At 45.4% G+C, this 26,512-nt stretch overlaps 1 protein-coding gene across 3 annotated transcripts in view; it reads right to left on the bottom strand.

Annotated features, from left to right (window-relative positions):
• Positions 1–26,512, bottom strand: part of CLIP2 (CAP-Gly domain containing linker protein 2) — a 75,999-nt gene that overhangs the window by 31,160 nt on the left and 18,327 nt on the right. For all 3 annotated transcript variants that reach the window (XR_015807886.1, XM_088176898.1, XM_014888012.2), the window contains exon 3: positions 8,277–8,815. Coding sequence is in view for 2 of the 3 variants with exons in the window: in XM_088176898.1 (XP_088033024.1) it covers positions 8,277–8,815 (539 nt within the window). In the remaining variant the exon portion in view is untranslated. The remainder of the gene's footprint in view (positions 1–8,276; positions 8,816–26,512) is intronic.

The following is a 26,512-nucleotide window of genomic DNA, read 5'->3' as shown; positions in this document are numbered from 1 at the left end:
CACTCTAACACATTTCTTTAGCTGCAAGTTGAACTCAATATAAGTGTAATTAATCTTAATGTCTTAATGTCATTCACAGGAACTTACCACTGCTGATGTGTTCCCCCAATTTTATTTTTGTGTTTTAATTCCAGATGTTGAATCAGATATTTCCTTTACCAAGCCATATGACCCTGACAGAGTGTCATGCAAGCCTTAAAAAACCAATGAGCTCCCTCCATCAGTGTGACCATGGCATCCACTGCAGGGTCCCACTCTCCCAGCCACACAAAGGATCACTCAGTTATGTACCCAGCACTGGGAGCTATTTGAGAAAGCTGTTTCCAGCCAAGAGAGTAAAAAACTAACCCCACTGACCTGATGCACATATTATTTAAATCAGCACTAAAAGTGGGCAGTAAGACAGATTTGAGTGGTCATGGTCCCACCCAAAAGCCCCATGTCAGAGAAGACTCTGAGCACAAAGCAGGTCCAAAACTCCCCTGAATAACTGTGATTCCCTCCTTCCAGAGCAGTGTGCTCTATCTTCACTTTCCATTATTCTGCCATCCTCTCTGGGAGTTCTCTCTGTAGAGCACACCCTGCCATACAGCACCGTGTTCTCCCCAGGCCAGGGCAGACACATCTGCTCTCCAAGGGCCTGGGCAGTGCAGTCAGAGCCAAGATCAGGCTGGCACACTTGCACACCATTGCTTGAGCCTCTTGTTGAACTTCCCAGCTTCTGGCAGGCATGCAAAAATTCTGATGGATGGAGAGTCCAGAAAATTCACCCATCTCAGACATGCAGATTTGTTCAGCTAATGCTGCTAAAATAAATAATGCTTTGAAGAAGCCAGTCAGCAGGTTGTGCCTGTGTATGAAATGGTATCATCAGAACAGAATGCTTGATTCTATCAGACCCTTCAATAAATCAGAGGTATCACAAGGCAGCCAGGGAAGTTAGTAATGGCATGGCATAACTCAGGAGCTCAGAGCCATCCTTCTGCCCATGCCTGGCTTGGATACCACTGTCTATAACCCAGCAGCTGAGCATGGAGACCTGAGGATTTCAACCCAGAACATCCCAGCTTGATGGTGGCATCAGTGCCACTCCAAGTCATGAATTCCTCCACGGGGAACTTGTCTGCATCTCTCAGCCTGGCCCACTGTCAGTCACAGCCACATCTTCCACATGTCTGGTGTCTGGAGTGAAGCAAGGACAAGGTGCAGAGGGAAACCCCTCTCTTGCTAAAGCCTTGGGCAGCACAGAATTAACAGGGCTGCCACCAACCTCAGCTCAGATGTGTCACGGCTTTTAGAGTTGATAAGTTTCACTCAAAAATGAGCAAAACTCCCAAAGCTTTTCTGAGAAGCCTTTAATAGTTATCAAAACTATTGCTGAGATTATTCATGCCCAAGAGAATGGGATTTTTCCAAATATAATGTGTTACTGCTTTTATAGCTGTTTTGGGAAAAACAACAACAAAAAGCAAGTATAAAGCAGCTAAAAAGAGCTCTTTCTGGGAGTTCCAAAAAATTGAAACAATATTGACACAGTGATACTAGATTCTTTGTTTTGGAGATTATTTTGACCAGTATCAACATTCCAAGTTTCTCCACTTCAGGTGAAAACACTTATGGTTAAGTTTAAACAAGCTTGTGGTAGCCCTTCCTCTTCAGCTGGAATTGAGCAGCCTCTGGAGCTGCTGGAATATTCAGCTCCAGAGTGGAGGTCTCTGCCCCCTTTTTCATGCCTTTAAGCAAAGGCTATCATGCTGACTGGTCCCTTCCCCAATGAAACATCCCCAGTAGTTTAAGGGATGGTCTTGGGCTTTACCTTCACCACAAAATGAAGCCAAGGATATTTAACAGGTCGGTATCTACTGCTGAGTCAGCAACATGCAGGCATGGAAGGACATCTACACCTTCCTTGCTAATTGTAGTATCATTGACATCACATTTTAATATGCTTTTCCCATCAAAATGACAAAATGGGATCCAGAGCAGTATCCCAGGGCTGAAAAGACAACGATGCTAACCCTTCCTGACACTGCCTTCAACAGAGCTAACATATCATTTAAACTATTTATCAAATTACCAGCAGGACAGATCTCAGTCTGGCTGCTGTGAGTAACATCCCTCCAGCCCAGGTTTGCTCTTTGCTCTCATGGCCCTGCTCATCCCACAGCAGTTTCTTGCTCCAAGCAGGAATCTCTTGGGAGCTGCCCTCACCCTATGGCCTGTAGGCATTGCTTTGCTTACAATACACTCCAATACTGCTCAGGAAGAAGAGAAAAATAAAATTCTCTGTGTCTTTGAGGCCAACAGGGACTGTCCCTGACCATGTCACACACATTCAGGAGTCAGCAATGGCTGAGGCACCTGCTTGATCATATTCCCATGCAGAAATCCAGAGATAACACTGTCCTTTCTATGTAATTCTATTTTTTTTTCATTTAAATTGATTTTCAAAGCGTTTCCCCAAGACAGGGCTGCTGACCAGAGGGTGGAGGTGGGAACAGAAAGTGCCCAGCACACTCTGGTGTGTCCCAGCAGAGCCCTGAGAATCTCCTGCTGCTCCCCGTGGAAAGAGGAATGAAGGGGGCAGGGGAGAAGAGCACACACAGGATATTTTCTTCACACTCTGAGGACCTTCAAGTACTTTTTGTGTGCAGCACATCAGCTTATCCACTCTGTTACAGGATGATGCCAACAAGAACTTGGTAATCACCTTTACTGGCCAAGTGTGGCTTGTTCTGGTTTGAGCTGTACCTGCAGGCTCTATCTAAACTGGAGCAACCATCCTTTCCCTGGGGATAAATGGCTGGGTTTATTTCCCTCTCCCCATACTAATCTGCCCACTAATGGATTCTATTTCCACCCAAACTGAGAGAGGCAGGAGCTGGGCTTTCCCATCATACACAGTTTAGCTCTTCCAAGCATTGAAAGTCACTGTACAATAATATTTGATTTTAGCAAAGGCACAGGCCTTGGGTCCAGCTACTACAGATCACCTGAAATAACGACCAGATCACCTGAAATAATGACCTGTAAATGCAAGGGGGTAAATGTGTGAAGCTATGGGAGATGTAGCCATCACATACTGTGGCTGTGTCCCAGCTGCAGCCAGGGCCAGTGTACAGCAGTGGTGAAAGGTGGAGAACTGGTTTGTGGTCAGGTTTATCTGTAAATACAACTTAGCTCCATGTGCCATCAGCAGCTTTATCTGATCAGATAAATACCATGTCATCTGAGAATGCCAGAACTGGCTTTTAGGGTAAGGGGAGAGAGAGGCAGCCAGTAATTACAGGCCAGCCCTCTGTATGTGAAGCTACAGGAATTTTTATAGCTTCTTTTCATCCAACCACTTATCTTTGTGCCTACCCATCCCCACAGCACAAGTCAGCATTGCACAGCAATGAGTCTGACAGCACTGCTGATGCAAGACCATTTCTGTGCATTTATCTGTCAGGCACCAGTGAGAAAATAATATCCTAGGGAGGTGGTGTAAGAGGAAAGCCTGGAATTACAGCATCCCCTCCTGGGGCTGTCTCCAATACCAAGTCTGCCCATGTTAGTAACACAGTTTGCTCCATCACAGCCCACTTACAACTCCTATTTAACTACAGATACTGCACCCAGCAGACAAGGGCCAGCAGTGTCTCAGCCCAAATGAATGGGTAGGAGAGTGTGCACAAAGAGCCTCCAAGGATTAATGTGGCAGCAGGGCAGGGCAGCTGCTTTGGGCTATTTATTTCTCTCTTTATTTCACTGCATAGAAACAGGATGGTTTAGGTTAGAAGGGACCTTAAAGTTCATTTTGTTCCATCCCCTGCCATGGGCAGGAACACCTTCCACTACACCAGGTTGTTCCAAGCCCCATGCAACCTTGCCCTGAACACTTCCAGGGATGGAGCAGCCACAACTTCTCTGGACAACCTGTGCCAGGGCCTCACCAGGAAGAATATTTCCTAATACAAATCTAGCCCTACCCTGTCAGTTTGAAGCCATTCCCCCTTATCCTGACTCCACACACTCCTGTAAAAAGCCCCTTTCCAGCAACAATCTCCTATAGTGAGGAAAGAGCTCTGACTAGAAGTCCTAGAGGTTTCCTTGTCTCTTGAATCCTGCAAACAGCTGGAACACTGCACTTCCATTGCCTGTCACAAACTTCCATAGGGACAGGGATCCATCATTCCCACACTGCTACACTCTCTAGTCACAGCACAGCAATTGTGGTCTAAAGGATGGAGCTCTAAGCAAGCAGTGGAATACCAGGAATGCTGCCTTGATAAAACTGCAGAATGGGATCCTTCCTTCTTTTCTGCCTGATTAGCAATAAGGGAATGTGCCTGGTGATTGTTTGTCTGAAAAAGCCACACAGCAGCATTGCTGCACCTCTAGGACTCCACAAACTGGGAGAGTTCCAATGGTTAACCAGGAAAATAAAGAGCAGGAATCCTTCCTTCGTGACACCTTGCATGTCTTTCCAGCAACAAGGCTTCAGTCTCAGGCACTGAAATAGCTCAGGGACTTTGGCAGCAGAGCAGTGAGTTGTCTCTGCCCAGGGAGAAGGGCTTAGGCTGCAATTCTCCTGCCCAGGGAGCTTCTCAGGAAATTATTTCTCACTCAGGAGGTTCAATGCTTTCTGCAGCTCAGGGATGGCTGAGCTGGGCTGTGGCAGGGACATGTGGGGGGATACTGAAGAAAAAACTTGATTAGTTTATTCATGAGTGCTTTCCCTCATTTACCAGGAGCTGCAACACTCTGCAGGCAGGAACAGTTCTCGGCAGACAGACCAGATGATGAAAGCCACATGCTCAGGGGGAAGGCAGGATGCATTTCCAGCAGCCAGGCAGGCTCCACACGGCCCTGCCCAGCTGAAATGCTGCTGCATTGATGCTCCCTGAAATGCTGCTGCTCCAGCATTTGCACTGGCTTTGAAGATCTGCACGTTCCAGCAAAATCACAAACCTGGGATCCATCCAAAAGGTACCCGGGGCAATCCCCCCCAGCAACTGAACCAGCCACTGGGATATAACCTGGCCCTTAAACAGCCCTGTTTATTACTCCACTTCAGTGCTGAAGTGCACAATTCCAGTCAGGAAATACAAGTATGGCTGAAGGGCAGAGTGCCTATTCTAAGAGGGATTTTTTTGTTTAAATTATTTTTTATTTAGGCTGACATATAATAAAACCACCTACTTCCCCCACTTCTTCAGAAAGCAATTTAAGGGGAATGAGTTCAGTTGCTAAGAAGGCCTCTCCACAAAGAATGCAAAATACATTTTCTTAGGCAAAAAACCAAGCAGAAATTCCTCCCAGGCAGAAAATGCTCCACTGCTCTGTTTCCATCCCTTCTTTCCCTGCAGAAAGGCAATAAGCCAGCCTCACATTAACAGAACTTCAGCAATTATCCCATTTTGGGAGCTCCACTGTCACTAAAGCAAAGGTTAATTGTCCCATATTTATTTGCCAGACTTCAAGAGATGAGTTCCACAATATTAGGGTGGATTTTTCATCTCTTTAATGCATTTTTTACATCTCTGAGAAAAAGTGCCAAAGGCAAATATTATCTAACTCTTCTAATGGAAAGCTTCTAATGGAAAGCTGAAAATCACTTTCTGCAACTGCTGGAGAGTCAGAGAGGATCTTACAGCAAAGTAACTGAAAAGCAAAATCGCCTTCAAGCTATAATGGACTTTAATGAAGCTGAAGAAAGGCACCATCAGGAAATGGCCAGGCTGCAGAGCCAGGTGTCCATCTGGCCAACCTGGAAGGGTACCCTGCCACCTTGTGCTCCATCACAAGAAATCACTAAAAACATGTCCTCCCTCATCTGAAAAGCCTTTGGTGGATCCCATGCATCTAAAAGCCACTCTTAAATAAAAACACACTCTTTCAGAAAAGCAAACACTAAGAGCAATAAAGACAACTAAAACTGCACCAATCCATAGAGGATGAGCAAAGATTTGCTCAAGGAATTTAAGGGAACCCAGGTGAATTCAGAATTATTGTTTATGTATTCTAATACCCAACATGATTAACTGACACTTCCCATAAGTAAAATAAAAGCTGCCAAGCCAAGCACATGTGAATGAACCATAACAGCAAATTATTTCTTCTTGTTATTATCTGTTCTTTTCCTGCATCTCTATGACTGTGTGCAAACAATTCCTGATGTTTCTGTAAGCTGAGTGTTCCTGCTAGAACCAGTGAGAGACTAAGCTTAATCCAGGCTCACTCTTTTGGAGCTATTTATTACACTAACAAGTCACAAACTTTATCTAATAATATGTGAAATGGATAAATTAGCAGGCAGGGAAGGCAGGCTTTTAAGGATGCACCCTCATTAAAAACAAATTTAAAACCCAAACCGTTCTTAAAACACAACTCAACAGAAGCCTGGGGAGAGATGCTCCCAGGTTGGATGCTGTGGCTATGCCAAAATTCACTCTTGGGCCCCACTGGGGTGAGCAGAATGTTCAGGGAACAGGTCCTGTCTCAGAGACTTTATGGTGAGGAGAAGAAAGGGGTAAAACAAGTCTGGAGAACATAATTCCATTGCTTGCCTGGTTCAGTAAGAACAGAGCCAGGTTTACCATAGGTTTTATATTTTGCAGTTTGCCTTCTAATGACTGCTGCTTCTGAAGTCATAAGTTCTCACCTGAACACTCCCCACACTCTCTGCAAGAGGTAAAGGAGAAAATGGGAGCAAATAAACTCATGCAAAGAGGACAGATCCTCAGGTTCATTTTTCCCCCGTGCGCTGCTGTAACACCAACATGAACTTGTGCACACAGAGAATGGTGCTGGGTGCTGCCACCTCTCCCTGCCCTCCCTGTCCTGGGACTGCAGGGACAGCAGCAGCTTTGCTGCCAGTAGGGATGGGGAGGGATGAGAGGCCAACTCTACTGAAATCAGGAAGCAGACAGACCCCTGGGCAAGTCTCAGCTCCTGTGCACATTTTGGGGAAAATCTGGAAAAATAAAACTCTCTCAACTCTACACAGCTACAGATTCACACCAGGTTTACTAAGCATCACCCAGTGAGCACAAGCAGAACCAATCTTCTCTTTCACTCCTCTGAAAATAACCAACTTTACATTGTTTATATTTTATATAACTAAAATAAAAACTACTGGACAACCCAGTCGTCCCAAAAGGACATTTGAGATTGGCTCTGACAGTCCCTGCACACGCTCCTGGTTCACAGTGACTGTGGAGCCAAACTCCTGCCATTAAACACATGTCCAACCTGTCTGCCCTCCCCCACAACCACTGCTGCTACTGGAACCAGGTGAAACACTACATGGATAACTTTAAATGGGATTCAGATTATCGAGGATGTGCAAAGACTGCCATGGCTGTTGGTTAGAGCCACCTTTACCTTTTAGATGCAGAGATATTACTGGGGATACAACAGTCACAACAGATCTGTGCTCAAATGCCTGGCTCTTCCAATATTTGATATCACACCGTGTATCACACACACTAACAAATCTAAACTCTCTTACAGAGCTGCAGGACAGAACTCAGTCTTCCTGTCTTTGATATCATTCTTTCCCTTCTTCATCTCCTTTGCTACAGCACAAATGATGACAAACTAGGTGACAAACTTCCAGTAACCCATTCCTAGTACAAGTGTGGCGTTTTGGCTTAGTCATCAGGTAGTGTATTCCAAATGATGAAAATAGCAATAGAAATCAGATGTGGATAACTCATCCATCACAACAGTGACCTCTCCCAAAGTCCTGCCATCTTCTAAAAATTACTGGAAGTTCCTTTCTGTACAGGAAAGGACTTTGTGCCACATCTGACATAAGAAAACTGAACCACCAGAAAAAGTGACCAGCAGGAGAGATTCTTGCAAGTCCTTTTAGACTATGCACAGCCACAAGACTCTGCTGCAAATTCCTTGAAAGCCCAAATAATACATTCCATTATGGAGTACCACGAGATTAGAACATAATAAATAATTGTGCTTCTATTTCCCTCATATTTCAGTTGTTCTCTGACATCTTTCTATAGTTCAGGACTTGTCCAGTTAAAGAAGTACTTTGGAACACACACGTGTGTGTTCACACCAGTGTGAGAGAGAGACACGTGCAGCAGATGCAGCATCCTCAGTAACAGTGCACATGTTTGATGCCTGCTTGGCCCGGGCACCTCCCAAGACCACGCTCCATCCCACACCTCACCACCCACCCTGTCCTCCTTTTGTCTCGTCCTGCAGCTGACAGGAACACTCAGCAGGGGGACAAACCCTCGTCCTTTGCCGTTCCCAAATCGACTCACCAGCACACGGTCCCCAAGCCGTAGGTCCTTGTCCCCTTTTTTCACAGAGCCGCTGTCCGAGAGGTTTGACCCGGACTCGTTGCCCGTCTTCATGGCGCTGTTCAGGACGCTCTCCCTCAGCGGGATCACACGGGTGGACAGGGGTGGGGTGGCTGTTCCAGAGTGCAGTGACAAGTTCTGAGCTGTCAGGGAGTCCACGGAGGGGGCGTCGCTGCCCGAGCCCTCGGCCACGGGCTGCCGTGTCAGCTTGGACGGCCGCGTAAAAATGCCCTGCAGCGGCTGGCACTCGAAATACCGCACTCCTCCGACAGAGCCGTCATTCTTACCCACAGGGTCATCCAGAACGACCCCTGCCCACTGGCCTGGAGCAAATTGTGTTTCCCCAAGGTACTGGATCACACCTGGCTTCACTCCATTCACCCAGACACGTTCGCCCACCACAAAGTCTCCCAGGAAATCATCGCCCACCTCGGCAACCTTTGAACCCGACTTCTCGGCGCTGGTGGTGGACGTGGTACCCTGCTTGTGTAAAGGTGAGCCTGTGAATCAAGGAAAAAAGAGGGTTTTGGTATAAGGAGAAATCCTAGAAGGAAACCAAAACACCAGGAAAAGGTGTTTACAGAAAGGAAACATCTGGGACAAGAACTTAGATTGCAGGTGTACAGCCTGTGAAGATTAAACCTGAGTGACACCATCACTGACCTTCCTCAGCAGGAAAGCAGTCTGCACAGAATCTCATCTGCAGGTCTCACACAGAACATAAAGAAATGACCCCATATCTTCATTCCTTTTACAATACCTCAGCCCCCTGACAGCCCCAGAGGGGCTACACCAGTGTGGATAAGCTCAAAAGTACAGGAGTGGTGGTAAGTGCCTAAGGACCAAAGAGAACCCAGTGAACTGCTGCTCTGCAGAAAGAAGCCAAAGTCATCCTTTTACCCAAAAAAAAAAATTAAAAAAGAATATTTTTAAAGTGTGAGGCACTGATGTTTTAGTACTTGGCACTATGAGAACCCCATTGAGAGTCCTACCAATGGCACTAACAGCTCCTGTGGGACCACACAGCAGCCTCCACAAATTCCCCATTTTTCCCAGCTGCTGCTGTGCCCTTTGCTGGAGCAAATGCTGCAGCAAGCAGACACCTGGGATGTGTTCAGTCTGAACAGCATTTCTTTAAACAGGAAGCATCTACAAACCTTCATGCACATGCACAGCCTTCCAGGGCCACACAATGTGCATGGAACTCAATATAACCAGCAATAAAGAGTTCCCTTTTCCCAGCATCAACCCTTCAGCAATTCTCTGCTGCCTGGGGAAGGAACACTGCAGGTAATGCTGGTATTCTGTTCTGCCCACACTCTCCAGCAGAGTCTTGATCAGCCAAACTCTCCATAATACAAAAGGAGACCCTTAAACACATGACAGGTGCCTGAATGGGAACAGAATCAACCCAAGCAAATGAGACAGCAGTGACCCAACTCTTGCTGACCCCATGGCCAAAGCCTCCTATCACAAACTTTGGGCTTTCAGCCTGGGTCCCAGGCAACAAATGACAAGGACACATGAACTTCATTAAAACTCTGAGAGTGAAAGCAGGAGGCTGAGTAAAGCCCTAAAAGAAACCACAACAGAAACTGAGGAAATAAGCCAGCAAGTCACATTCCATGGACCTTCAGCCATCCTCAGCTCTCATCAGCCCTGATGTCCCAAGTGTGCTTCTCCCACACAGCTGGTGTAGGGGGTGTTTGCAGGAGATGTGTCCCACATTTCCTGTGCTCAATGAAAGCTCCCTGGACTCTTCACCTGAACTTTCAGCTGAAGTTTCTGGCTGCCATCAACCAGAAAAGTCTAAAGCACATGCAGGGAAAAAAAAATTTATTTGCTACCAGAGAAGGCTGACAGAGGACACCCTGAGCAGCTGCAGAGACAAGCCAAACTTGAGTGCTTATGTGTAATGAACTGTGGAACTTGTTCAGCCTCAGCCATCACTGTGGCTCAGTCTGCAACACTTCTACAGCTCTTCCACAAGTAATGGGCCTGACAGATCAGGATCAGCTCCTAGAAAGAATGAAAAACATAAAAGCTCTCAAAGCAAGATACTTCAAAGCTTTGCTGGAGGTCTAGGAAAGACAAGAGCACCAGAGCAATAGCATAAAGAACTCAGTTTCTGCTAAATCATGTGTGTTACAAGGATCAGTTTTGACACTTTGGTTCTTAATAGACTCCAGAGTCAACACTTGACAAATTTCTATGGGTACCAGTTTGGGGCCCCTGGAAGCAGTACCCCTGTCTGGTCTGAACCTTATCTGAACAAGAAGAGAGCAGCAATTAAGGTGTGATTGTACAAACTCCTCTCATGGACAGAAGTATTTCCAACCAGCTCACTGGGCTCAGTGGGCTGGAGCAAGTCGAGATCAGCCAAAGGGGACATGCATAACACAGGGGAAATGTTCAAGAAAATCCCATGATGGGCATAGGAAGGACAGTAAATACTGTCCCAAACTGTGTGAATACTGTTCCCAAATGAAAATGTTGGTGGCAATGGAGACCATGAAGCTCCCAGCAGAGCTCTGTCAGCTCCCAGGGAGAACGTTCTCCTGGCTTCTGGACCCTTTCTTGGAAGTTTTCTCAACCTCATGTATTCATCAAGAAGTTTTGGGGGCTTTTGGGCAAATTTCTGGTTTTCAAGCTTGTATCACTCTCAATTTTGTAGGACAGTATACCAAGATGAGCTCCATTCGATGGACATTACATCCAAGAACCAGTTTCACCTTAAAAAAATTAAACCCAAAGACTACAAGGATGCTTAGAACTTTTGCTCTTTACAAAAGACTTTAAATAAAAAGAAGTGTGAAGGAAGCAGGGTTCCATCCATCTGAACTATAAAAACAATCATAGGCAGAAAATAAGGCCACTGTTGTCATTTCAATGCTTAATAACACAAGACAGTAAAGCAGTCAGATTAGGAAGTTACATTTTAAGAAGACTCTAAGTTAAATAACCAAAGCTGGCTACTGGGCTTTATCACCAACAAGGTCTGTGATAGGCAGGAGAATAAATTAAATTAGAAACACAGCTTACACCTTGGTTTCATGTTTGGCAGAGCACCCTAGCACACAAAGATCACATCACTGATGTGTTTGTGCACATGTATGCACCATGTCAAGAGCAGCCAAACTCAACCTACTGTACAGGGAACTATAAGCACATAAAATTTGAGAGGCTCTGCTACTTTATTGAGAAGAGATCAAAACTGTTTTTCCAGTCTTACTGGAGCCTCAGTTTCAGCATAGTTCTAGATTTTGGGTGTTAGTTAATGGTCAAGATACAGGTCACATTAACTCTCACAAGCACCTCTGCAATGTGGCTGGGATAAGCAAACCCTTCAGCAGCAAAGCTCAGGCAAAGAAAGGCAGGAAGGCTGCCCAAGGCTGAACAAACATTACAGCAGGATTTAAAATTGCATTTAGACTCACTGCATTTCACTGCCAGAGCAAACAACTTCAAAACTGACTTAGACCAGGAAAAAAATAAAGAACAGCTCATTGGATTCCTGGTGCAACACTCTCTTCCCCCAAAAGCCAAAATTTTAGTGCAACTTTGCACACTCTTGTTCATTTTAGGTGCCTGTCTGATAGGCAGGTATGCTGAACTACAGTAATTACATCTCAGGGAAACAATCTCATTCCAGGCTCCTGAGCAGTGCAGGCAGAACCATCATTATTCTTGAGCATAAGGTGAATTATTCAAAAGCACAGGATGTAAATAAGGAACTGTCTGAAGCTTCACCTTGTTTATTATGGCCACAATGTAGAAACTTGTGTTTTACATGGCTTTCATTACCCACATATGAAATAATAACCACAGAGCAGCTAATGGGCTTTTGTGCAGCAGGTTTTCAGAGAAGCCAAGAGTAACCATGATCAAGTTGAACTCCCTTCTCTTGGCTTTTACTAACCCATGAACCAGATGATCAGACAGCATCCAGAGCACTCCAAGCAGACTAAGCTCTGATCCTCTCAGCTATCTGGTCATCAGCCTTTCAGAAGGTAAATGGCAGCAATGAGTAACTTGACTTCAATCCCATGAATATCTCAGGATAGCCCAAAAAGAGAAAGCAGCTATGGCACTGCTCTCAGAGACCTGACTGGCATTGCCACTCTCCAAGTACCTCCTACAGCTGAAGGAAAGCCATCCAAGAGGATTACCATGAAAGATTTCTGAGCTTTTCCAGCCTACAGGCACCTAAGGAGTTGGTCTATTGGTCTGTGTCACTTGGATTTGCTGTTTTGAAGAAGAAAAATCTTCTTGTTCTAGTCAGACTCCCCAGATCAAAAAAACTCACTAAGAAAAGAGTTCCAAGAAACAGCAAAACAAAGCAAAACAAGATTTCAAGTATGAAATTGATAAGAGTTATGCAAGAGAAACACAGCAAGCAGAACAAACTGGGTACACTCTACTCCAAGCCTGCCAGTACCTGCTGATGCCAGTCAAGGAGCCACAGGACCACTCTGAATGTCACTGCTGGGCCTCAACCCAGCAGCTCACCTGGAAGCCAGTGATGAGGGAGGCTCTTCCTGCTTGATCCAAGAGGATTTACCTGTGCTGCTCTGTCCAGCACAGACCTCACCTGCTCAGGACTCAGGATTTTGACAGCAGTGTCTGCCTTCCCCCTCTCACCGGGACCAGGCTCCAAGACACAACAAGCAGTGAGCAGGATCTCTTCCACTCAGGCTTTCCAACTTTCCAATCCTATTGTGTTCATTAGCTGGCTCATTCATTTAGGATTAAATGGGCTTCCTGCAGGTCACAGCTTCCAGGGCTGAACAACAACAACTAGTAAATCGAAGGCACACAGAGCATCCACTAAACACACATCTTATCCAGCTCCAAACCTCTGCTTTCCCTTTGGCCTTCACAAAGCCTACACATTAACCACACCACTACAGCAAACCTGGTGCTCAGAGCCCTTTCTGCAAACTCATCCCATCAGTTTCAGGGACCCACACTGACAAATTCCTACCAGCCAAGAGCTGGAGAGGTTAAAAGTTTAACCAAAGTTTCAGCCTGTTCATTGGGCTCTGTGTCCAAACTCCCTTGAAGCACAGGGACTTCTGCAAAAAGGGCATGGATTCTTCCAGCTCTTGGAAACTGCTGTAGGAAGGAGTAAACAGGAGCTTTGTACAGTACAGAAGCAAGAAAACCCCCCCTGAAGAAAGCTCTGGAGACTGAAGTGGGAGGAAGAGAGCACTTGCTGTGCAGCATCAGCAGGAATAGCTTTTTCTGCAGGATCCCTGACAACATGCTCAGCCTTATGCTATGCTTAAGTCACATACACTGAACCCAGCCATCCCCTCACTCTCTCCACATCTTTTGACCTCTCACAGCACTCCAGTTGGTCATTTCTTAATACCAGGCAACTGAAACAAAAGGGAAAGGAAACTTGGATCTAAAGGGGAGGAGGGAGAGGAAGGGAAGAGCAGTTTAGTGTGAGAAGCAGTGCACAGGGAGTGTTGCCCATGTATTTCCTACTCCCTGCAGAACCCTTTTGTAGTCTGGCTGCTCCCAAGACACATGCCAGGCACCACAACTGCCAAAGGACTCAGAAATGCAACAGCCTGTTGTGTTGCCATGGGAATCAGGAGACAAGCAGTTAATTGATAAAATGGAGGCACACTAGATTTAAAAGAAAGAGGAAAGAAAAAAACAGCAACAAAACAAAAAACCCCCACAAAACCACACACACACAAAAACCCCAACCAACCAACAAAAAACCCCCAAAACCACAACCAAGGAAAAAGAGATTCCACAGTAGCATCTTGTGTCAGGACAGAGGGAGAAATAAACACAAACATTATATTTATAGAAAAGCTTTACAGTGCCCCTAAAAGAGGTCTTCTTCCTTTTCTATTTTAATTTTCAGAGGTTTTTACCCTCAAACATTTACACATCACAAGATAGCCTGACATGCAGCAGAGTTGCCCATCCACTCCTGGCTGCATTCCCTCTCCATGGTAATCAAAAATCTCATCCCCTGCCTGGCACCAAAGGGTGCCCAGCAGAACTGCCAAAGTCACAAGACTGAAGACACTTCACCCTTATGTCACTGGCCCCTGCTGTAGACACCACTAAGCTGTGGTGGGGCAGCAAGTGCTGCAGTCTGTGAGCATCTCAAAGTGCAGCCTTAAAACCAGACTGGTCAAAAAAACTTTTGGTACCAGCTCTGCTCCTCCCAGCCTGGGCAGGACTTCAGGACAGTTCTCAGACCAGGGGACTGCAATGCCCATTTGAAGCCAAGGTTTTGCCAGTTGGAAAACCCTACTGCTGGCCACAGGGGTGCCAGCTAAAAGGGGCAAGGTCTGGTTTTACTGCCCCAGGGATTATGCAAGAGCCTTGGAGGCATTAGAGCAGCCTGGCTCACTGGCTCAATGCTCAGATGATGAGGTGGGGATGACAGTCAGACACTATCCCTGCTCAGGGCACCCAACATCTGTGGTGGGTGATACTGTCCCATCCAACAGCCCACCACCCTCCACTGTGAGCTGGAGGGCAGCATGGGCTTTCCTTACAGGCACAGAAGTGTCAGCTCCTGCTGCAGGGGTTTTTACTCATCATTACACTGGAGTTAGTTACTGTAAGCCTCTCTAGGTCTGTAATGCCATTTCATCTCCAAGCAGAGCTCTGCTGAACTTCACTGATGGAGAACAGAGCTCAGAGCTTCCCCTGCTCCCTGCCACCTACAGCAGCTGCTCTAGAGAGAAGGATGCACAACCTGCTGCACCTCCAGGAGCTGCCAGCTGTGCAGGGAGACAGGGATTCCTCCCCTGGCACAGCAGCAGCAGCCACACAGGCACAGACAAAGCACCTCCTGTGGGAGAGGTGTCTGCTGCCTCCACAGCACTCACTGATGGTGAGGCCTTGCCACATGGAATTTCTGGGTTCCCACAAGGGGATTTGAGCCTCTCAAAGCAACCTGGATTACATAAACATGACACTGTTAGCAATCAAGTGAAAGCCAGCCCATTGCCACATCGAAATTCAAATTATGGAGCACAGCAATGAAGTAGATGTTTTCTGCAAGATTTATCACAGCCCTTTCAAACTGCAGGATGAGGCAGAAACAGAGAGGGAAGAGGTGCCTGAGAGAAAAAGCAAAACTTCGCAGACAATAGCCAACTGCCTGGCAGCACATTGTGGGAGGAAGGAGCCCCAGAGATTTATGGCTGACTTGGAAACAACGACTGAAAGCTCTGCAAGTTCAAAGCTGAAAAGTTGGGGCCGTGATCTGGCACAGAAGCAAGCTCTGCATCTGGCACCCTGAAAATCTATTGCCCCTGCTGCTCCCAGGAATAACTCCAATGGTGTGGATATTAAGATCTGATACAACTTCAGCATCCCTGAGTTTAGCTGCTTTGAAGAGAGGAGGCACATCTAGAAATAAAACTGCAATGAGGAGGAAGATAATAAGAATTATGAACGAGAAGTAAAACCGAGTAAGGACCATTGCAAAGATGTCCTGCACTGAATGGAAGGAGATGCCCATTGAGACAAATATTTGCTTCCAGAGAGGCAGCTGGGAAGGGCAGTGAACCTCAAACAGACATCCCAAACAAAGGCTGTCTTATAAAGGTCTCATTCAAGATGCTGACTGGTACAAAATCTGCTCTGCCACAGGCCAGACACATTCTTGGTGCCTGCTAGAGATAGGAGGGATGGAGGAGCTGGGGGGGTTACCAGCTATGCTAGATCAAATCCAGTATAATTCTCAAAAGAAGCAAACAGCAAAACTATATAATTATATGTGAGGATTTAAAGCTTTTTTCAAATATCAACAGTATTCAACGAAATATGCAAAGCAGATTGGTTTTGGCAGTACAAGGGAGGCAAATGACTAGTAGAAAATGCACAAGATTTCTTTCACTGAGGGATAATTACCTTGCAGCATATGGAGGATCTATTCATTTCAAGATTGCAGTCTTAATTTTTATGTAATTATTATTTTTAAAATCATCTTCTTTCAACATTCACTTTTCAATACTCTATTTAACATTTTTCAGCCTTAAAACAGGGCCTATATATCACACCTCTGGAGAAGCACTCTATTTTCACCAAAAATAATGAAAACAAAAATCCCACAATTTTAACAGCTTCACAAGTTTAACAAAGATTGGAGCACCCATATCTTCTTCCTCATCATGTGCCACCCCTCATCTCTGCAAATATACAAAACTAGAATTTAATAAATGCCAGGTTAGTATAGTAAAGCAACCCAGGGTGTGTTACAAAATAACAGTCTCCATTCTTCCTCAAATAAACAATAACATCACTTCAACTAAAGAATATTCCACATAGAAACATTACTCACTTTATTCACCATAAGTTATTCTGACAAGAAAACACAGTTTTCCATTCAAGCAAGCCCTTAGCTCTAAAGACTCACTAAGTTTTGTCCCATAACCAAGCTGGGTTACCTCACACAGACCACTGCAGGTAATGAGAGACTTAAGGGCAGAAAGAAGTGTTAGAAAGCAACCCAGGGTAACCCGTGAGATGGCCCCAAGAGCAAAAACACCAACGGGGAGGGGGAGATACTCACAGGAGAGGCTCCTGCCCAGCACAGGGATTTTCCTTCCAGCAGCCCGGGTGTCACACGAGCCCCTGTGAACGCCCAGCTCACACTCACAGGCTTGGCTGCAGAGCTGCAGTCACACTGTATGCTCAGCTCTCTATAAAACCAGCACCAAGCTCATTTCTTGGAGCTTTTTCTTTTCAGAGAAGCCTGGAGAAGCCGGAGGAGCTCAGCCTAAACCTGCCGTGCCCACAAAGGCCAGCACACACACACGGGCACAGCTGTCTGCCGTGGGAATCTGGAAGGCACAAGTGTGGTTTGGGGGCTGCTGTGATGGAAGTGAAGACAGCTGCTCTCAGTGAGCTGATCCAATGACAAAAAGAAAGAAAAGGAGGCAGACACAGGTCTTTAATAAGACATTTATAAACGATTTCCCAGGCAGAACACTGGCACTGAGAGTGCAACAGTCTTGGGACTGTTCTGAACTGGAGAAATTTATCACTGTAAAGAGCAGTCAAGTAAAGCATAGTACTTTCCCTCCACCTGAAGAAATAATTGAGCAGGAGGGTTCTGAAATTTCACAGCCTTCTTACGTATTGGAATTTTGCTCAGGCATCATTCCCACACAAAACCCCACCTGGATGGACTCTGGGACCATTCCTACAGCACCAACTGAGATGAGCCAAGCAGGGCATTGCTCAAGCAGGTGCACACAGAAAGGCCACTGACTTATTCATTCAGAAATTATAGCATTAGTTCAGTCCCAATCAAATCTAGAATAGAAGGCATCAACAAAAGAGCCTGGCTTTGTCCAGAGGGCAATTATTACTTTCTGATCAGACTGGAGCCAGTTTAGGGGATCCCAGCAGCTCCCTGAACTGGGAACAAGATGCAGGAGAAGTTGCTGTGTGTGCATAACTCAGGGTATTTACTGACAGGGCATAACCTGAGCTGCCATGCACAAGCAGATTGACTGCACCTCTAACAATGCATGGGAAAGAAAAGTTAAATGACAGGAGACAGTCTAGTTCGACTCCAGCTTTGGCACACACTGCCTGTGGGCACAGCATTTACTGCAGCTATGTAACAAGCATTATAACCTCTCATATATCCTCAGAGTGCTCAGTGACCTGGCTACCCCAGTGCAGTGCAGTATCTTCCCTGGTGTGACAGATGATGAGCTGTGCCACTCACACTGTGCTCCCACTGCACAGGCCCCCATGGCCAGCTCAGGCTTAAAGCATCCTTTATTTGGTACATTTGTCCAGCTGGAAGCTACAAGCTCAGGCAGTGAGTGTTCTGCTGGCACCATGTAGCAATGCAGCACAGCAGTCAGATCTTCCTCATTCCTACTCTCTTGACAGATAACCACTTCTCATTTCTACCTGCTGAACATCAGAAATATTTCTTTGGTACAACCACAAGCTTTTCTCTGACTTCCTAATTTTACTTTGCTCTGCTTCCCTGTGGCAGGAGTTGGGATAGTTTTCACAGCAATTGTTCTTGAACAAGCTGCCAGCCTGCAGCCACAAAAGATATTTCCTCATGCCCTGTCTGCAGCTACTCCTGAGGGGAGAAGTAGAAAAATTTAACACCTGATATATTAGAATGAAGGAGAATGCTTTTTTAGCTCCTTATCTTCATGCTGACAGATTGGTTTTCTGTGTGACCAGCTATGCTGGGAAACAACAGGGTTTAAACCACTGGGATGGTACCAGCAGACACACCAGCACGAGGCTTTCTCCCTTGGTGCAATTGTATTAATGTCATATTTCTACCATCTCTGAGTCATCCACCTGAAAGAGGGAGATTCCAGGGGACATCTGCAGCACCCCAGGATCCCAGAGGAACTATAGCAGAGATAAAGACAATCACCTCATACCTGCCAAACAAACCTGGGCACAATCCTGGGGCTGCACTGTCCCAAACACAGCTCGGACTCATCACTCCATCAGCCATTTATTCCTACAGCCATACATCCATGCTCAGAGCAGGCTAACAGCACACAATGGATTGATTGTACACAGCCCCATGCCATGCAGAATGCAGTTTGCTGGGCTGGCTTTGCTTTGCCTAATCTAATAAAAAGGATATTTGAGAGCAGATTAACACTGAGTCATCTACTTTATTCCAAATATCTGGTATAAACAGCTAAGTATCCAATTCAAAAGGCAATGAGCTGTACATGAACAGGCATCATTTGCAGAAAAACCAAGACACCTATTTGCAGTGGATGCCTTTTTTTTTTTAAAGTAAGCATGACCATGATCCAGATCTGATCCTAAAACACATGAGCTATGATACAAGCATCGACTCCCACAGCAAGTGCTCTCAAATCCAACACATCTCAGTCTCACTGACCACCAGAAATGACATCTTACACCATTCCAGCAGGGGTGGTGGGGAAAGTGAGCAGCCACCATGGTGGTGGGGAAATTGATGGTGTGAAGTGAGAGATCACAGAAAAAGCTTGGGAGCTGATGAGTTGAGCTGCACTGAAGACTGAGCACAGGGCCCCACCCAGAGCACACACTGTGCTCCCATTCTAGTACACCTTAGAGTATGAAACACTCACAGGTGGACTGTGACTCTCTCATGCCACTTCTTCAGCACTTAATCAGATGATCAGTTTCAGGCTTTTATCTTCTGAACACCCAGCCAGGATAGAGCCATATCACTGAGGATGATGCCCTCAAGTCCTTTTTAGGGTTCAGAATTTTCTCAACATCATACCATCTTTACCTGAAATCCTTCTGTTCAAATCTCCACCAAGCCCTTCTAATGTCTGGCAAGATTTTTTTTTTCTCTGAGCAAATACCTCCAAATAAAATACTCTGTAGAAAGTATTTCTGTGGTATAAGTTATATAAAAGGCTCCTGTTATCTTCAGGGACATGGATCCTAAAGAATTGTGCAGATTTAAGTGTGAAATAAGCATGTGCAGGACAGAAACTTATCCTATAGCTCAATGACTGCACACCCTCAGCCAAATTCCAAAGGCACTAATGTTTACAGACACAACACTTCAGTCAATGGAAAGGATGAGGGGAAGCAGCATCAGAGCTGGCAGCTGCTGCTCCTGTGCCAGGACTGGGAGGGCAAAAGGCCAGAAAAATCTGCTGGCCAAGATAACTTCCACTTTCATGTCTGACTTGCAGGAAGACATGGGCAAGACCTACTTCTTTAAGTTGTCTTAATACTGACCTTCATCACAGCCTTCCAGCTTTACAGGAGGTGGTGAGGCATTCAGAGCCTCCAACAGAGGAGTTTCATGTGTGCATAGGAGGCTTAAAATTACAGAAAGTGAGAATGACTTGCAGCTTCTGCTTGGTGGGAATTCCTCAAGCAGATTGGGAACACTCCTGTAGCAGAGTGAACTCCTGCATAACACTGCCCTACAACTGGAGCACTGGCAGTGCTCTACATCACACCAATTTACTCCTGAGCCTTGGTGCACGTTCAGCTTTTCATGGCTAAGTTCATCACTGCCTTCCTCTGAGACCATTTAAAAATCCCCATTCACAAACATTTCCTTTCTCACAAAGAATTCTGCAAACACATCCATGGAGTGCAGTGCTCTGCTGCATCCTCCAGTCCATAACCCAGATGTAGCACACAGGACACACATTTACTGTGCTGGAAAACAGCATTGCCAAATACATTTTGTAGCAGAGAGACCATCAACTGTATTTTGAATAGAGCTGCTGAAGTCACAGATAGCTCAGTTTTTTACAACTCTTATTATTTTAGAGTGAGTGTTGTGATAAACAGTGTTTTCTTACAGATCTCACTCCTGCATAAAAACCAGTTTCTCTCTTTTATGGGAACAGGATATTAATTTGCTTACTAGAATCTTAACTACTGAACTTAAAAAATAGAGAATAATATTTATATTCTAAATGTTTTAAGGCTTTTGTGGAGATCAAGTCACCTACTTGACTGCTTGCAAGGAAGATGCTCACATGGAGTGTCAGTGTGGGATGGTTAATTCCAATCTATAGCAAATATTATGTACCAACAGTCTGATGCCACTTTAATCCTGCAGACTTCTCATCCCAAATCCAGCTATGCCAAAGGGAATCTTTCCTTTAATTTCAATGAACATTGGTTCAGGCCTTTAATGATTAATCTGCTCTTGCAGGATTAGTGCAATTGTTGGAGGCAGAACACGCAGGAGCAGATCCTGCCCCAAAGCTGCATCCCTACTTTGATGGGCATAACCACAACCACAGTGATGCTACTGCACACTCACACCAGCCCAGCTGAACAGGATTTGGTTCATTATATTCCAACCTCCATAAGCTGAACATCTGTGGGAAGCAGATTTTCTTTCCCTGCTGTTCTGTGCAGAGCTACAGAGAGAGCAGGAGGGTGTCTGACCTCCATATGTCTTTGGGGTGTGCTCATGCCTCATCCACAATGAACGAGCTGAATATTAAGGATTAACTACATCAAATCCTTCTAAGAGTATCTAATCATTAAGACAATTAAAATCAGACTCATAGTTATCTCTGTATGTTACCTGTAAAGCTGATTAAACTAAGATTAATTCAATGCCCTTTTATATTGCTTGGAATGCACTGAATCACTTCTAGGGAGAGGAATGCCACCAGAGGTGCTTCTTCTCTTCAGGAGGGGAACCAGAAAGGGTGGAGGAACCAGCACCTTCAGAAACCCCAGCACAAAAGGTATTTCAGAGTGCAGGATGGCAGGCAGAGGAGCACATGAAAGGCACGTGTGAGCTGAATACAAACCCACAGCCAAGCCAGGAAACTCTGGCAGAGGATATACCGTGAGGATGAGAACAAATATGCAGGGTCTCACGACAGCATCTGTGTCCATGAGTGACTGGATTTGTATGGAGGGACAAAACCTGCACACAGGGCACTTCAGCCAAACCCTCAGAGCAGTGAGGGCTCACTCAGGCTCCAGTGATCCCTCAGCAGAGCCGAGTGCAGCTCCCACTCCCCACTGCACCTCAGCCCTGGGTTAGCACAACAGCAACTCTCCTTTGCAGTTATTCCTGTTCAGCCCTTGAAAACAATCTTGTTTTATTTCAGATACCTGGCAACTCCTTGACCAGGTGGCTGCCTGTGCAGACCTGGATCCTGCAGCTCTGCCTGCTAATGGAGCTGACACTGTGACAGAGGCATTGATCCCCAAACACCTCACTGGCACCTCAATCACCTAATTCCCCAAGGAACTGAAGACTCTGTGTATACAGAGCCATTAACAGGAGCTAATCAAACTTCACCAACACCAAGGACATTTCCAGCAGCATCACTAATCCCACGGCAGGGTTGCAGCAGGGATTTAACTGAGGACAGCACTCAGATGGGAGCTGACAATACTGATCACTCACAGCAAAACCAAATGTTTCCTAGAAATAATAGCAGCCTCTGGCCCTGTGATGTGGGGTCTTGTCTCTCAATTCACCAGCCCACAACACCCCAAGTTAATATTAATCAAGAGGCACAAAGCGTTTGAACAGACAAGAATTAGGTCCCTATGTCTGTGCCAGTCAATCAGCTGCTCTGGACATTACAATCCTATTTCTTTTGTTGCAGGCAAAACAGTGGTTTAGTGTCTTTAATATTTATTTGGGAATTAGAATTACTAGATTGATAGAAAATCAGAGAGCCTCAGCAGTTTCTTGCAGCTTTATAAAAAAAAGCCAGTGTTAAGACCCACCAAACCATCGATATTTACCTGAGAGCAACCTCCCCAAGTTCTCTCTTATTACTGAGGGATAAATTCTCCAGGAAGGACCCCATCCCTCCCTCTGTTTTTTACCACAGAAAATTCTAGAAGCAACAGAAATTGCTTCTTACCACTCTGCATCCAGCCAATCTAACTTTAAAAACACCCTGAGAAACTCAAGGGGTGAACAACTGATTTCCAAGTTAATTTACCAAGATGTTGCTGTTAACACTGTGGCAGATAAATAAAAAGGAATGAAGATTTTGCACTGGGAAAGGCAAGAGCAGGGCAGTGAATGCACAAGAGAGCTAAGGTGGTGGTGAGATTTAGGGTCCTCCAGCAGAATTGAGGCAGGTACAGATTAAAAGAGATTTGGCCACAGAATTGCTGAGTATCAAACTAGAAGCAGCCCTAAGAACACAATCACATTTCTAGAAAACAATTTTTTTAAAAAAAGTTAACCCCCTCATGCAAACTCAACCTTGGGGCACAGCAGTAACTGTCCCCCAAAATGGGGCCCAGAACTCAAAAAACTCAACTCATCAGTACTCAAAACCCAAATGCTACTAACTAGGACCTGATAGCCAGCTCAGCCTTATCAAACCCTCATTACAGCATATTTTAGTTAAATTACCCTATGGACCTAGTCATCCCATTCTCTTTAATGGCCCTGGGAACGTTCCAGTCTGCTTCACTTTTATTTTTAGTGAACAAAAGCAACACACAGTTGCCATTATGCCAACATTAATTAGCCTTGTGCATTTATTCTTCATCAAAAATAATGCATGCACACTTATATGAAAACAAGAAGGCATTGCCAGGCTCCCAGCAATATGCTGTATAGTTTAGTTATCAAAGCATAGTTTTTGGCAATAAAACTAGGTAACTGCTGAAAAACAGTTTTGATATTGTTAGCCATGCCTAAATATGAAATTCATGTGACAGATACTTGCACTTGCCCGTTCAGAAAGACAGGATCCATCTGTAAAATCCAAGGTCTATGCTGGATTCTGACTGGATGAACATAAGTCTCACAGAAAGCTTAATAAGTTTGGGCTTTTTTGCCTCCAGCACTGAAGTCTCAATGTTGCTCAGTTCCACTGCAAACACAAATATTTCTTTTGTCCTCTGTCTTTTGCTAGATTTTTTAAGCCGAACAAGAGATATAAGAACTATAAACAAACACTAGAGCCAGCTGACAGCCAAATGAAGTATGAAAAGCAAATTTCTCCTCCAACCACGTTACTCTAACACTGCTCTGAGCAGACAAAACCCACTCTGAAATGTGAATGCTTCTCTTCCCAGCAGCTTTCACCTGTTCCACCAGCTGGAAGGGCTCTGTGGGCCCATTCATGACAGCTTCCATTCTCTCAGGCTTTTCCAGGAGGAGGGTGGGAAAGAAACCAAGACATGAGATTTGTAACAAGAAATCCAAATATTATATCGATCCCTTTATCCTTTTTTTTTAGCACAGAAACCTCTCTTGAATGTGGAGTAAAGAGCAGTGACTTTCTTCACTTGAAACATGGGAAATAAGCCAACACATTTGTGGGAAATCCTCTTCTAAGGCAGTTAGAGGTAAATTTTCAGTCTGGTTAAGGAAAATAATTACTGCAAAGCAGCAGAACTTATTTCTTCCATTGTTCCAGCTTTATAGGAGAGAAGGGAGGGGGACAGCCAGCACAGACACCCCTCAATTTCTTCCAGGAGTCCATGTCAGCTGCCAGGTCCCCACTGACTTTCAGCAGAAATGGCAATTTCCATTTTTTTAAAAAAGCCCACAACCACAGCATTCCAATGTACCTAACCCAGACCACCACCACAAAAGCTCTTAAACCTAATGGCTCTGTGAAAGCACCAGCTCAGGTAAGGAGACACAACAACTCTCCACTCAAGGAAAGTTCAAAGAGGACATAGGACATTCCATGAGCACAATGGACTCTGAATAAGCTTTCAGGAAAAATAACTCTGATAAAGGATGTGTGGCAAGCTGGCTCAGGGGGACTACAGCACATTTGGTCTCTATAGAAACCCACAGCCACGAATTGTGAAATTTTATAAACATGCATACAGAGCATCTCCCTTCTGCATCAGGCCTCTTTCTGGTACATAAATGTGAGTTGTCAAGAATACATGGAAATGGAAAAATTGAAAAGGAATCTTCATGCCTGGGAAAAGAAGAGAGAAATAAGAGACAGATAAGAGACACTTGACCTTCAACAAAAGAATATGAACAGAACACTGGGGAAAAGAGAAAGGAGAAATCAAAGCAACTTTGTGTATTCTAGGGTAAGAATAAAGGGAAGTACCTCCACTTGCACTTGTGCAGACAAGATTGATAAACTTATGGCAGGGAAAGAGGATCAAAGTGTGAAGCATTTAAAGAATTCATTTGCCTCTAATGGCTCTGACATATCTTAGGTACAACTGGAGAAGAGTCATCTTCTCTTAAGGTGCAATCTGAAAGACATCATCCCCCTGTGGGGTCTGTCTGAGCCAGCCCCAAGCTCCCAGAGCCAAGGAACATTTCAGAGGCAACAGACTGGGCACTGCTGCAGTTTAATTCTGTGCTTTTTTAGATTTTTGGTTCTCTTCTGCAATTACATTTAAGGATTTTGAGATTTCTATCTTCCACCAAGATAGCAAATTCACATAGATCAGTGCTGCAGCTCTGTATTTTGCAACCCAAACCACTCTGGTTTTCTTCCATCAAGCTCCAGAAAATGCAGACATCTCCTCTGGCTTTTCTGGCAAGAGGCAGGTAGGTGCAGAGGCAAGGAGTGAGGCACGAGTTCAGGGACGTGCAATGAGTTTTTGTGAATCAGGAAAACCTTGTCAGCCTCCCAGGCAGCACTTCCAGTGCACAGACACAGCTCATGGAGTTCATGGTTTCTGCAGGGCTTCTCAAACACCTCACGCAGAGACTCCTTCATACAACTTTAAGACCTCTTATATAGTGGCCCAGATCTGATTAATCCCAGGAAATGTCATGAAATCCATTTTCCATGGCCATCTACCACCACATTCTTTGGCTGCAGGCATCCCCAAAATTCACATCAGTGCCTGCTGTGGTTAGGATTTCAGTGACGTGGATACTTGGCTCTGGAATAGAATTAAACCACTTTAACACACACACACAAAAAAAAAAGTATTTTCTCTTGTAGTTTTCCCCTAGCAAAGGCTGAATCCCATGACTGTGCTGTGGCTGGGCCCTGCAGCCAACAGATGCTGCCGCTCTCAGAGAAGAGCAGGATTTTGGGATGTATATTTTGCTCACAGATCATCTTTGGAAAGGAGAGGAGGCAGAGGCAGCTGGCCAGACTTTTGGAGAGATTTGCAGGAGGAAGAGCAGGCACAGGCCATGCAGGGACACAGCAGTAGCTCCTGAGCAGGACACAGAGGGAGAAGGGAAACACTACAAGCCCAACCACTGTTACACACCCAGCCCACATTGTTTAAGTAACCCCACAGTGCTCAGTTCTCACCTCCCAGGTAGGAATGGCTCAGTGCTGTGACTGCTCCAGCAGCTCCACAATCTCCAAAAGCCTCCTGCACCATCCTGAGAGGCAGAGGAGCAGCAGTACATCTGTCACACAGCACCAACCCACCATCACAAGACTTCTCCCCTTCTCCATGCCCACCTTTTTCCAGGAATAAAACTTAGAACTTCTCAGACTCCATTTGGAGCTGCACAGGGTGCTTGGCTGCACATCCCTTGGTGACAGATGGCTGGAGCTGAACAAGGCACAAAGAACTCCAGCAAACAGGCACTGCATTCAGCCCAGAGGTTGCCTTGACCCTGCCACTGACTGACCCTTTCATACCACAGGACACACACCAACTGTGCCTGCTGAGATGCCACCACAAAGCCTCTGGGGGGAAGAGAGGCCTCAGATCTTTCCCCTCATTTTGGTGTTTTTCATGTGATTAAAATCAACTGAAAGCAGCTCCATGACACGTGGCAATTA

The sequence above is a fragment of the Sturnus vulgaris genome, chromosome 21 (assembly GCF_052056855.1).
Source record: "Sturnus vulgaris isolate bStuVul1 chromosome 21, bStuVul1.hap1, whole genome shotgun sequence".
NCBI classification, from domain to species: Eukaryota; Metazoa; Chordata; class Aves; order Passeriformes; family Sturnidae; genus Sturnus; species Sturnus vulgaris.
This window is presented reverse-complemented; position numbering and strand designations above follow the sequence as displayed.